This window comes from Cebus imitator, unplaced genomic scaffold (genome assembly GCF_001604975.1).
Source record: "Cebus imitator isolate Cc_AM_T3 unplaced genomic scaffold, Cebus_imitator-1.0 Scaffold38, whole genome shotgun sequence".
Classification (NCBI taxonomy): Eukaryota; Metazoa; Chordata; class Mammalia; order Primates; family Cebidae; genus Cebus; species Cebus imitator.
Genome location: NW_016107353.1, coordinates 10,020,908 through 10,033,889, shown reverse-complemented (window position 1 = coordinate 10,033,889; position 12,982 = coordinate 10,020,908). Strand labels below are relative to the sequence as shown.

Sequence of the window (12,982 nt, the reverse complement as noted above, 5' to 3'; positions counted from 1 at the left end):
CCGCTGTCCTCGCCCCAGGGCCGCGCCTCCGGGGCCGCGGAAGGAGCGAGAGTGGCGCTCGGATGTCTGATCGCCGCGGAGAAAGTCCACCCGGACAGTGACCCCTGCGCTGCGGGGCGGGCACAGGGCGTGGCTGACGCGCAGGAAGATGCCGCGATGGGACCGGGAAAAAAACACGGACTCCAAAACACCCACTGTGTTTCTCAGCCAGAGTTCCCCGGGAGCGGCCGAAGGACCCCAAAGGCTGCGTGGCGCCCCCCTGACCTCCAGCCGCCCTGGCGTCGCCTCGCGTAGGTGGGCTTCGCGTTTCCTCCGGGGTTTCGGAGCCACCACGTGACTTCCACGAAGCGCCGGCCCAGGCGGAAAGTGCGGCAGGGGTGGGATTTGGGACCCCGAGGTGCGGAGAGAGGGCGGGCAGAGGAGGAAACGAGGCGGGGGTGGGAGAAAGAGGGCGGGGCAGACGTGGGACGGGAAGGACTGTGGTCGGGACTGGCGCGCGGGGACACCGGGCGGACGAGCGGAGAGGCAGGGAGAGGGGAGAGCGGGAAGCCCGAGGGGGCGGGGCTGGCGCGGGGCTGCGGGTGCAGCACGAGGATGCCCACGGCGGGACAGCGCCCGTAGGCAGCCCCGCGGGTAGGGCGCGCGGGTGGGCGGGTGGGGCAGGAGGAGCACCCGGCATGTCGCAAGGGCTCCCGGCCGCCGGCAGTGTCCTGCAGAGGAGCGTCGCGGTGCCCGGGAACCAGCCCCAGCCGCAGGTAGAGGGTGAGAGGCTCAGGGAGGGCCGTGGGGTGCGGGGAAGCAGATGCGACGCGGGGGGGGCGAGGAGGTGGGTGTCAGGGTTCGGTGGTGGTGACCACAGAGGTGGGGGCGCGGCCAGAGACGAGCGGAGTAGGGGCGTGAGGGAGTGGGGGCGATCCAGAGACCCTGGCATGCGCACAGTGGCCGCGGCGCCTGGAATGGCTCCTGAGCCGGCTCCTGCGCCCTCTGTGGGGGAGAAGTCCGAGGGCGCCGACTCCTGGCTGGGCCGGGCATGGCCGGCGCTCCCCGGCACGTGGGCTTCTCACTGTCCCGGGGGCCGCTCCATCCTAGTGTAGCCGGCTACTGGCATCCCACCCTCCACGCCTGTAGCCCTTCCGGGCCACCCCGGGAATGGGCAGCCGCGGGAATGCAGAAACTGGGACTGGTCAACCTGGGAGGGGGGACCCACAATGGGCAGACTCTGCCCCCAGCTGGTGGAAACCCTTCACCCCCCTTCCAGTCAGCCGTCCCTAGGCAGCGTGTACAGCTGCGCACTCAGGAAACAGACCGGATTGGCCGCAGGGACAGCTATCTGGAAACTTTCCCTGGGTCTTTGCCACCTGTCTTTTCGTTCTTACTCCCCACCTTCCCAATTCAGCGCGCAGCACATGTCATCGGGTGTCACTGGAGTGTCACAGAGATATGAGTTTGGACCTCCGCTTTGCCACACGCAGGCTGAGCAGCTTTGAGCAATTTGTTTAACCTGTCGGAGCCTCTGTTTCCCCATCTATAAAATGAATATACTAACATCAACCTCTCAGAATTTTTGAGACTGAATGAAATATGGTTAATAACAATACCATCTTTAACTTTTGCTTACTATCTCTCACTTTCTGTCTTGATTAAATGTTTCTGCTGGGTTGGCAGGCTGTGACCATGATGATGAGTCCAGTTTAGAGTCAGCTCCAGTTTAGAGTCAGCTCCCCGAGGGCGGCATGCAGGCTGCTTTCTTGTGCCTGTAACTTTTTGATTATGGAGAACAAAGAGGCATGAAAAGCACTATGCAGAATACATTTATTTTTAAGCAGCAACTTCAAAAAAGGCAGGTAACTTCTTGAGGGCATCCTGTGTGCTGGGAGCTTTAGGACAAAGTCTCATTTCATCATATCCTAATCCTAAGCATTAGGCTGTTGGCACCAAGTCTGCAGAGTTCACTGGCCCTTTGTTTAGTGCTTGTATCTCAAGTGTCTAGGACAGTGTCTGGCACATGGTGAGCGCTCAGTTAATACATATTGAGAGAATGAATGAATCATGCTTGCAATAAATGAGAAAAATGAAAACTCAAGAGAATTTAAACCATTTACACAAGACCATGTTGACACTAAGAGACAAAACTAGGATCTGTGTGATTCTAAAGCCAAAGTGCTGTCTTCTGACCACATGTTCCCCTGTAATGTTCTGAGCTTTGTTTATCCAGACTTCTTTGAAGACTGTATTTTTATACCTTGTCTCTGTTCCCTTAAGCTTCTATTTGCTATGTATATTATTTATTCTTCTCTTTTTTATACCCTTATGTTCTTGCATATGCTGAAAATTCTTACCTGCAGTAACTTGGGAAGATGTGTATCTTATTTGGAATACAAGGTGAGATCAAATGATAACTGAAAATATCCATTATTTTGTTATTAATATTTGCATTCCATGCATATTAATAACTGAGTATCTTTCCCATGTTTGTACCTCTTGGCTTTTAAACTCTGTACATGTAGTGTTTTTCCAATTTGGTGGTGTCTTCTCGTGGGGTTCCAGAAAGAAAATACTACTCTACTTTTCCATGTTTTCTATAACTGATTGAAGTGTTTTTCCCATGGTGCATTTTTCCACCTGTCTGTTTCATAATCACTCTTGAGGGATTTGACTGAGTTTGGCTAAATCTTACATATAGCTAACAGCTTTCAAGACACATCAAAAATTTTCTTTCTGATTCAGTTCGACTTCTGAAACAAAATGTCAGCCAAGCATTGTTCAAATGAGTACATTGTCAGTGGGGTTTAAGATCATTTGGTGTGTTGCTAGAGTTGTGTGGTTGCAATTAGTTGTAAGTGTGATTGTGATTTGCATGCAGTATCAAAAGTATCTTTTATGCGTGGTGGTGTAAGGCCTGGCAAACAGCGAGTTCCAGATAGCAGATCTCTCCCCCGCCCCCTGCCCCCGCCCAGCTTTCCAGTCTCAGATGGACAACATTGACACCACAGCTCTTCCAGGCACACGCCCTGTGGGCTAGAGGTTTATGAACGTTGGTTTGGAGACCAACAGACCTGAGTTCCACTTCCCACTCACGCACGTAGTGGCTATAATACCTGGAGCAAGGTCCTTAACCTCTGTGAGTTTCTTATTCCTCATCTTTGAAACGGCAGTCACACCGCACACTCCACGCACTCACATGGTGAGTGCTCCTGGGCCAGGGGCTGCTGTGAGCCCACTGTGAGCCCACAACTGCAAAGCAAATGGTGACGTTCAGTGAGCAACGCTAGCGACAAGATGGGGCAGAGAAGGGTAAGGCGAGGGGCCCCGACATCACACCCCACCCAATGTTTTCCCCCAGAGCCCTGAGGATGATGACAGGAAGGTCCGAAGGAGAGAAAAAAACCGCGTTGCTGCTCAGAGAAGTCGGAAGAAGCAGACTCAGAAGGCTGATAAGCTCCATGAGGTGAGACCGTGGTGGGGCAGCCACCTTAGAGCCACAGCCTCCGCCCTTGCACGGGAGCAGGGGCGATGTTACTGTTCTCCTCATCACGATGTCAGCAGCACCCATATCTAATTTCTGCCGGGTCCTTCCAGCCCAGTGTTCTCTCTCTTTGCTTACGGACATGTTCATTTCTCCCTCATCCACTGGGTGCTTCTCATGCTCAAGTTTCTTTCATTATAAAGCAAAACAAAGCCTCTTCCTGACCCTGATTCCCTTTCAAGTTCTTGCTCCATTTCTTCCCTTCCCTCACATCCTTGCTTCTTGTTTCGTTTGGTTTTTTTCCTCCAGAGTAATCCCTAACATCCTTGCTTCTTCAAGAGAGTAGTTACACCTGTTGTCTCTGTCCCTGGTTCCTAGTTATTCCCCAGTCCTCTGTGACTTCATTTCTGCTATCCCCTCTCCACCCAAAACACACATATGTGCACACAAACACACACATCCACACAAGTACCCAATGCACGTGTGTACACACACACGCCCTACAAAAGCTGCTCCCACTCTAGCCCCCAGTGTCCTGGCACTGGCCTATCCAGGATGCTCTTTCTGGTCTCATCATCCTTGACCTTGTTAGAACATTTGACACTTTTGACCCATCTCTTCTTAAAGCCTCCCCCTCTTTTGCTTCCAAAAGACCACATGTTCTAGTTTTCCTGATCCTCTTCAATATTTTTCTCCATTTCTTTTTTAGCTTTCCATCCTCTAGTTCTTAAATGTTGGTGATGACCAGTGTTTCAAACTCTGCCCTTTTTTTTTTTTCTTTTCTCATCCTGGAGGATTTAATCTATTAATCTGTTCTCCCAGCATCAGCTCCCAACATTGATTACTCCAGGCAGGCCCTCTGTCCTGCACCCTAGACTCCGTAACCTCAGCATCTGCTGAGCTGTTTCCCCGTGGGTCCACTGCAGGTTCCTCTGCTGTACCACATCCATAAGAGTGTTATTGTCCATTTACCCTGAGACGTTCTCTTTTCATTGTCTTCAAAAAACAGGAAGATATGGCAGGAGACAGCTAAACTAAATAGTTAATGTAGTTAGTGGAGCAAACCATCTTTCTTCTCACTCAAATCAGAAGCCTAGGATTTACCCTAAGCTATTCCTTTTCCCTCTACCCTCTTGCATACACCTGCATAATCCCACAGTTGGGACATGGAGAGGCTCCATATCAGGAACTGGTCTCAAAAGCATGCAAGGATCTATCTGAAGAATGGGTGGCCATTCCATGTCCTTCCCTTTGTCCAAGTTGGTGTGCCTAATTAAAGATTTTAGTTTAGCTCTCTTCTGCCATACTTCCTTGTTGTTATTTTTTTTTTTTTTTTTTGAGACAGGATCTTGCTCTGTTGCCCCTGCTGGAGTGCGGTGGCATGATGATGGCTCACTGCAGCCTCCACCTCCCAGACTCAAGCAATCCTCCCACCTCTGCCCATATTTTTGTAGTTTTGTAAAGATGGGGTTTTGCTATGTTGCCCAGGGTAGTCTCAAACCCCTGGACACAAGCGATTCATTTGCCTTGGCCCCATAGAGTGTTGGGATTATAGGCATGAGGAATTGTGCCAGGTCTCCTGCCATACTTGTCTCAGCAAGGCCATTCTGTGGCATTGGCAATACAGAGACTCTGAGGTGTGTTGGGGAGAGCAGAGGAAAAGGGCAAGCTCTTAAATCTCTACCAATGAACAGAGAACAAATTTAGAATGCACATACTGCACAGAGAGGTGACCCTCTGATACACAGTCACAGTGTGGCATAAATCATAAACATCAGATTCTTTCCTGGAAGTAAGAAGGCTGGGCCTTAGACAGGGGTCTCTAGACTAGCATCACGGAAGGTCCTTCGCAACCTTTGTTCTGCAGAATTTCCACAGAATAATGGCAATGCCCTTTGCCTCCTTTCTTCCTTCCCTCTTGCTCCTGAAGCAATTGTGGTTCTAGCGTCCTGTTACCAAAGAGGCCCCAGAGGGGACCTGTGGCTCCCAGCTAGTGCATGGCCCTGTATTCAGACATGTGCTGCTGGATGGCCAAGACGTTACCCCTCAAGAAGCTCCTAGTCCCAGCCAGGTGCTTTAATATTTTTAAAAACTAGTCTTAAAAAAACATCAGTTGTAAATCTGGACTGAATATGTACCCAGAGGACAAGATCTTGGACAAGATCTTTCATGGAACAAGGTTGAGTAAGTAGATCCATTTCACAAATACGAAGACGTTCCCACTGAGTCACAAAGAGAGATGGAAGAGATCCTGCCTTGCCTGTCAGTGGGAAGCCTAGAATTTCCCAAGGAAAGGATGTTAATTTCCTACTGCTACTGAAACAAGCTCTCACACATTTGGTGGTTTAAAACAACACAAATTTACGATCTTAGAGTTTTGGCAGTCACACGTCAGCAGTTGGGCACACTGGGTCAAAATGAAGATGGCAGCAGGGCTGCCTTCCTTCTGGAGGTCTGGAGAAGATTCGTTTTCTTGCTCTTTCCAGCTTCCAGAGGCTTCAGTGTTCCTGGGCTAGTGGTCCCCTTTCATCTTCAAAGCCAGCAATGGCTGGTTGCATCTTTCTCAGGCTATGTTACTCTGGCACTGTTTTCATTGTCGCACCTTCTATGAATCCCTGACACCCTCTTTCACTTACAAGGACCCTATGATGGCACTGGGACTGCCTGGATAACTCAGGATAGTCTCCCCATCTCACGCTTCTTAGTCACATCTGCATAGTCCCTTTTGCTGTGTAAGGTGACATAGTCACAGGTTCAAGAGATTAAAATGTAGATTTCTGTGAGGGGCAATTATGCTGCCTACCACAGAAGGTAATGTAAATATAGAACTTTACTACAGTATCAAAAAAGGTACATGTATGAAGCGTTGGCTCTCTTGTGCTTTCTGTCACTGCTTCGTTTGATAACTGAGTGAACCAGGTGCCTGGGAACTTCAGAGTGGTGCCACATTTACCCCCAACCAATTTCTTTCAGAACCATGGGGTAGAGACCCCTTCTTTAGGGTCCCCAGTCTGCTCTCCAGCCCAGTGACTGTGTTGTATGACAGTGATGCCAGCTGCCCTTTTCAGAAATGGGGCAGGTTGATCTGAAGTCCAGACCTTCCATGGAAGAGCCACTTCTCCTCTCTCTCTGTGGGGCTGAAGGAATGGCTCAGGATTACCCACCACTGGCAGATCACCTCAGCAAGGCCAGTTTTATTGAAAAACTCAGGGCCAAAGAGGCCAGGACCCCAGAGCTATAGCTTCAACTTAGCCTTACTAGCTACACACATGTGTCACTGGTCACAAGTGGGTGTGAGGAAGCAGGTAACTGACTTAGGAAAATGGAAATATATCCCAAACCTTCTGCAGAACCAGAGGAACATGATCTCTGAACCAAAGGGTACCACGTGAGTAATCCCTTCCCTGTTCCTTCCCAGCCTCCTTCCAGGAGGGCATGGTAGCTGTGGGGATCTACATTCTTCATGGCCAACAGTTAGTGGCAGGACATGGGATGACTACATCTACCATTGGAGGCGAGGGATCTGGCTTAAAAATAGCGTAAAGAACACTTTTCCCAAGCTCCAGTGAGTTAAGCATAGGGCACCTTGCACACAGCTGTGGGTCATGACAGAAAGCCCCTTAGGACCCCTGGACCTCCCAGGCCAGCCTAGGATGAGGACATCACGCACAGGAACCTTTTCAAATCTGGAGTGAGGCCAGCTCATTGGGAGACACTAAGGGGTCCAGAAAACAGCCACTGCCTGCTGCTCCCTGGAGACTGTAGCCCATCAAAAGGGCTTTCTTCATCTGTTCCTCTTTCCCACACTGCAGGGGTTGCATTCCGAAATATCTCAAGTAACTCAAGCTCTTTACTTGCACGTCTTACATGTCCTGATATTTGGAGGATATTTGGAGCAAGACTTGTTTAAAATTTCCACTTTTTGGCCAGGCACAGTGGCTCATGCCCGTAATCCCAGTACTTCGGGAGGCTGAGGTGGGTGGATCACTTGAGCCAGGAGTTCAAGACCAACCTGGCCAACATGGCCTATCTCTACTAAAAATGTGAAAATTAGCTGGGTATGGTGGCAGCCACCTGTTATCCCAGCTACTTGGGAGGCTGAGGCAGAAGAATCGCTTGAACCCAGGAGGTGGAGGTTGCAATGAGCCAAGATTGTGCCACTGCACTCCAGCCTGGGCAACAAGAGCGAGACTCTGTCTCAAACAATTAAAACAAAATTTCCACCTTTCTCTCCTCACCTTACTCACATATTCCACCTGTGAGAACATGTGAGTAAGGTGAGGAGAGAAACACCCTGAGAAACTTGCTCCAGCTGGTTTTTTGGCCAGTTCCCTTCCCTCCTTGTTCTCCATCTCCAAAGTCCTAGAAGTGTCTGTCAAGGCTGGACCTTTGTGGAGGGGAGAATGGGGGAGGAGGCTGCACAGGCCAAGCCAGAGAGGCAGGGGCTGGGGTTCCCCTTCAGGTAGAGTTTTCTGGGCAGTGGTTGCTGGCAGTTGGACTACAGTGATGAGAAGCCGTTCCTAACATATGTCTGTATACCTCAGAGTTCACTGTAGGCTTTCAAATCATCCCCCCAGCCCGCTCACACCTCCCATGGGGATTTTGACCTGCATTCATCTCTGAACATCAGGCACATGCCAAAGTCCACGCTGACAAATGAGAACCAAAGTGAACAGTCAGGGTCTCGTCTCAACCAAGCTGAAAGGTGGCTCAGAAGTGGGTCAGCCTGGTTCAGCCAGGCACCCCAAAGGTGTAAGACTGAGAAAGAATTTTGAGTCAGAAAAGGAAAGCAGCAGTGCCATCCTCAGGAGCCCCAAATGTCACAAACTGATGAATGGCTTGGGCAATGTGATTGTGGTGTGTGTTGCCATGGCTTTTTCAGATATTGCATGTTCTAAGAGAAAGCTTCATGCCAGCACCCACGTGGTTTAGAAACTGATTATGACACTCGTTTATACAGCCCTTGCTGGTAACATGATTTTTGCTGGGAAGTGCATCAGTGAAGGCTTAGGAATAGACTTATTCTAAGGCCCCGAGATCTTACGGCTTTTTACTTCTGGTAACCCCCGTGGGGAAATCTGGACCCAGGCACTACCAACCAAAAGCGGAACTGTTGATGCTACCAGAGAGTTGCAGTTGACCTTGAAGTTGGGAGTCGGATCCCAAGTCTGTGTGACCTTGGAAAAGTCACTGTACCTCTCAGAGCTTCCGTTTTCTAACTTGTGAAATGGGGTCTGTGTGTGGCTGTGCCTTCCTGGTGGCCGGTTCCTACTTCTTTCCTTCTCACCTTAGTTGTCATCTCTGGTCCCTGGTACCCACTTCTTTACCAGTCCTTGATGCTGTCTTCAGTCTCAGAGGCGCCCTGGACCCTGCATACCCCCAGGCAGCCCCTTGACCCCAGTCACCTGCCCTTAGATGCCCAGAACAGGGCTTCTCAGCCTCAGCACTGTTGACATGTGGGCAGCAGAACTCCTTGACACTGTGGGCTGTCCTGTGCACTGCAGGTCATTGAACAGCATCCTGGCCTCTATCCACGTGATGCAGTAGCATCCCCCACCAGCTGTGATAACCCAAACCGCCTCCAGACACTGCTGGTGTTCCCTGCAGACTGGCACAGTTGCCCTACTTGAGAACCACTGCCTTAGGCAGCTTAATTTCTGAGGCAGAGCTGGGATCCACCATGATTCCACCACTTCTAATTTTTAGGTGTCTGCTTTGAAACTGTCCCGGCAAATATCCAGAGGGGCAGTACAGTAACTTCAAACCCTCTGTAGCAAAGCAGTTGGAACTTGGCAGAATTTGAGCTAAATGGGTCACATTTTTGGAAATAATAAAGGGTTTAATGTTCTTTGTTTACTTTTTGTTGGCGTTAAATCCGGTAATTTCTTCCGGGTGTGAGGAGAGTTTCATTCCTTCCCGCTTTGCTCCCATTCAGTGCTCTCTGGCCTCTTCGTTCTTCCCTCCCAGCTCCTGTCTTTATTTTTGTAGGACTTGTCTCACCTAAAAATTTTGACTTCCCTTCTTCTTATTCCCTCAGCTCAATAAAAGTCCCTCATCAGGTTCATGAGTATAATTTAAATCCTAGAAGAGAAAGTCCCTGTGGCAGATGAGGGGCCCATAGGGCACCGGTGACGGACAGCTCTGCAGACTCTGGGCAGTGGTTGGGGATGGCAGTGGGACCTCAGGAAGCCACAGGGCTGCGCGCAGCTTCCAGAGACAAAGCTGGGAAGCTCAGAGTGTCTTGCCGCAGAATTCAGTCTATGTAGAAAGGCAGCTTGGAATATTCTACCAAAGGAAGAGAGCCTCCCGTCCTTTGGAATTTACCTAAAATGTTAGCATGTTGGAACTATTCAAATGTACTCCCCATCTTACCTGAAAATGAAGGGCATTTCCAGCTGCAGGATGGAGTGTGTGTGTGTGTGTGTGTGTGTGTGTGTGTGTGAGAGTGGAGTGTGGGTGTGTGAGTCTGTGTGTGTGACAGAATGTGAGAGGTGTGTGTGACTGTGTGTGTCTATGAGAGTGTGTGACTGTGTTTGAGAGTATATGTGTGGCTGTGTATGCATGTGTGTGTATGTGTGTCTCTGGCTGTGTATGAGTGTGTGTATATGTATGACTGTGACAGTGTGTGTGTGAGAGTGTCTGTGGCTGTGTATGACTGTGTGTGTATGAGAGTGTATGTGTCTCTGGCTATGTATGGGTGTGTGTGTGTATGTGTGTGGCTGTGTATGAATGTATGTGTGCGTGATATTGTGTGAGAGTATGTGTGGCTGTGTATGAGAGTGTATGTGTGTGAGTGTATGTGTGTGTGACAGTGTGTATGACTGGCTATATATGAGTGTGTGAGTGTATGTGTGTGTGACTGTGTGTAAATGTGGCTGTGTAAGTGTATGTGACAATGTGACTGTGTGTGTATGTGTCTGTGTATGAGTGTGTCTGTGTGTGTGACTGTGTGTCTGACTGTGTGTGACTGTACGTGTGTAAGAGTGTCTGTGGCTGTGTATGAGTGTGTGTGACTGTGTGTGATTGTGACTGTGTGTCTCTGTGTGACTGTGAGAGTGTTGTGACTGTAACTGAGTGTATACATGTGTATGTGTGTGACTGTGTATGAGAGTGTGTGTGTGTGACTGTGAGAGTGTGTGGGACTGTATGTGTGTCTGTCGCTGTGTATGAGAGTGTGTGAGTGTGTGTGTGACTGGGAGTGTATGTGACTGTGTGTGTGTCTGTGGCTGTGTATGAGACAGAGAGAGTGTGTGTGTGTGTGTCTGTGGCTATGTATGAGTGTGTATGTGACTGAGAGTATGTGTGACTCTGTGTGTGGCTGTGTATGAGAGTGTGTGACCGAGTGTGTGTGTGTGTCTGTGGCTGTGTATGAGACAGAGAGAGTGTGTGTGTGTGTGTCTGTGGCTATGTATGAGTGTGTATGTGACTGAGAGTATGTGTGACTCTGTGTGTGGCTGTGTATGAGAGTGTGTGACCGAGTGTGTGTGTGTGTCTGTGGCTGTGTATGAGAATGTGTGAGTGTGTGGGGCTTTGTGAGTGTGTGTGACTGTAAGTGTGTGTGTCTGTAGCTACGTATGAGTGTGTGTGTGTTTGTATCACTGAGAGCATGAGTGACTGAGTTTGTGTGTGTGGCAGTGGCTGTGTATGAGAGTGTGAGTGTGTGTGTGACTGAGTGTGTGACTGTGTGTGTGGCTGTGTATGAGTGTGTGTGTGTGTTTGTGTACATGTGTGTGGTGTGCATGCTGCAGCATTTGTCATCTCTCTGCTGCCTGCAGGTTGCCCTTGACGCCTTGGCTTTCATCCCATCCTCCCATCCAGACTTTCCCCTTGCCCATGGAGGGCTTGTTGCTGGGTTTGTAGACACAATTTCGACTCGACGACTAGAGCTTGTCAAAGGCCAGAGGAGGGCATGAGGGTTTGGGAGTGGGAGGCAGGGAGGAGGATGGAGGCAGAAAGGGGCCAGTGTCCTGGTGAAGCCACATGGCCCCAGGACAGCCTGCTGCCCTGGAGAGTGCCCCAGACCACCCCAGGAGCCTGCCTGGGGAATGGCTCAGATAGAACCTACAGGCAGCCCCTCCAGACCCCTTGGCTCTGAAAGGAAGGAAGATGCAAGAGTCCCTTCTGAAAGGAAAGGGTGGGGTTAAAGAAGAGACAGAGGATGAGGACTGAGGAATCACTGGGCACGTAAATGCTGGTGCTATGGCTCATCAGGTGGGGGTAGAGGAGAGGAGTAGCAGAAGTTTCTAGATCCTTTACATTTCTGATGTTTGGGGAGAGACATTACTTAATATGAGTGAGATTGACTATGATAAAATCGAATAGAACACATAATAAAAGATGTGGTTCCTGTAGGTGCTGTGGTCAGGGAAGACTTTCTGGAGGTGGTGGGCTTGAGCTAGACCCATGCAGAAAAGGAGGAAGGCAGTCCAGTTGAAGAAAACTGCATGAGGAAAGGGACAGGGTTGAGAATTTGCATGTGTCTTAGGGGGCTATAAGATCAGATTTCTTTAGAACCTACAGGCAGCCCCTCCAGATATTTCCTTAAAATTACTAGTAAGAGAGAAGTGTGATAAGTAACACAACTGGGCCTGAGCGTGGGAAATGCATGGTGTGCATGGTACAATAAAGCCTTACTATGAACTAGAAATGAACGAAAACATTTCAGCAAGATTTAAATAAGATTGCCAGACTAAAAAGTGGCATGGTGCAGAGCTCTGCCATTGGCTGTTTACTGTAGACCTTATTAATGACTGGGATGAAGAAAAGGAAGAATGGGTGTTAAGTTAGTGGCTGACTTAAAGCTATATACTATCATCATTCATGAGATGATGCAACCGAGATTCAAAAAGATTTTCTGATTTTGCTGGGCTGGAAGATGCCCAAATAAGGAATGAAATTGAGTGGAGATAGATGTAAAATACCCTTAAGCTCCGTAGCATCCATCATCATCCAAGGACAGACAGGGAAGCAGCACATGCAGATAAAGCGTGCACCTCTCTGCAGGCTCAGGGAGACTCCTCAGCGGCTCGGACCCAGCACAGGAGACGCCACTGCCACACATTTGCCCTTGTCATGGTCCCCAGAATCATGCATTGCATCCGGAGAGCAACATTTTCTGAGATACTCTGGCAAATTGGAGTGTATGTTGGGGAGGGCTCCCAGAAAGACAAAGGAGCTGCAAGTCCTATTGCAAGGAACTCAGGACCTGAGACAGTCCAGTTCAAAGAATACCTAAAGGGAAGTGGTACGGGGCTGTATCCTAACATTTCAAGAACTGTGATGTTGGAAAAAAGCATTGGATTTACCGATGTGTTCTGTTACATGGAACCAAGCCCAATAGGTACGTTTGAACGTGAGAGTTTGGATCAGTGCAAAGAGGAGCTTTCTTTTTCTTTTTCTTTACTTTGCCTTTGTCTTGTCTTGTCTGTCTGCCCATCTTTCCTTCCTTCTTTCTTTCTTCTTTCTCTTTTTGTTTCTTTCCTTTTCTTTTCTTTCTTTCCTTTTTTTTTTTTTTTT

General features: G+C 49.3%; 1 protein-coding gene across 1 annotated transcript in view; it reads left to right on the top strand.

Annotated features, from left to right (window-relative positions):
• The first annotated feature begins 459 nt into the window (after positions 1-459).
• The window catches only part of BATF3 (basic leucine zipper ATF-like transcription factor 3), a 14,298-nt gene continuing 1,775 nt past the window's right edge, over positions 460-12,982 (top strand). The window contains exons 1-2 of the mRNA XM_017525291.2: positions 460-755; positions 3,344-3,448. Coding sequence (XP_017380780.1) covers positions 678-755; positions 3,344-3,448 — 183 coding nt within the window. The 5' untranslated portion in view covers positions 460-677. The remainder of the gene's footprint in view (positions 756-3,343; positions 3,449-12,982) is intronic.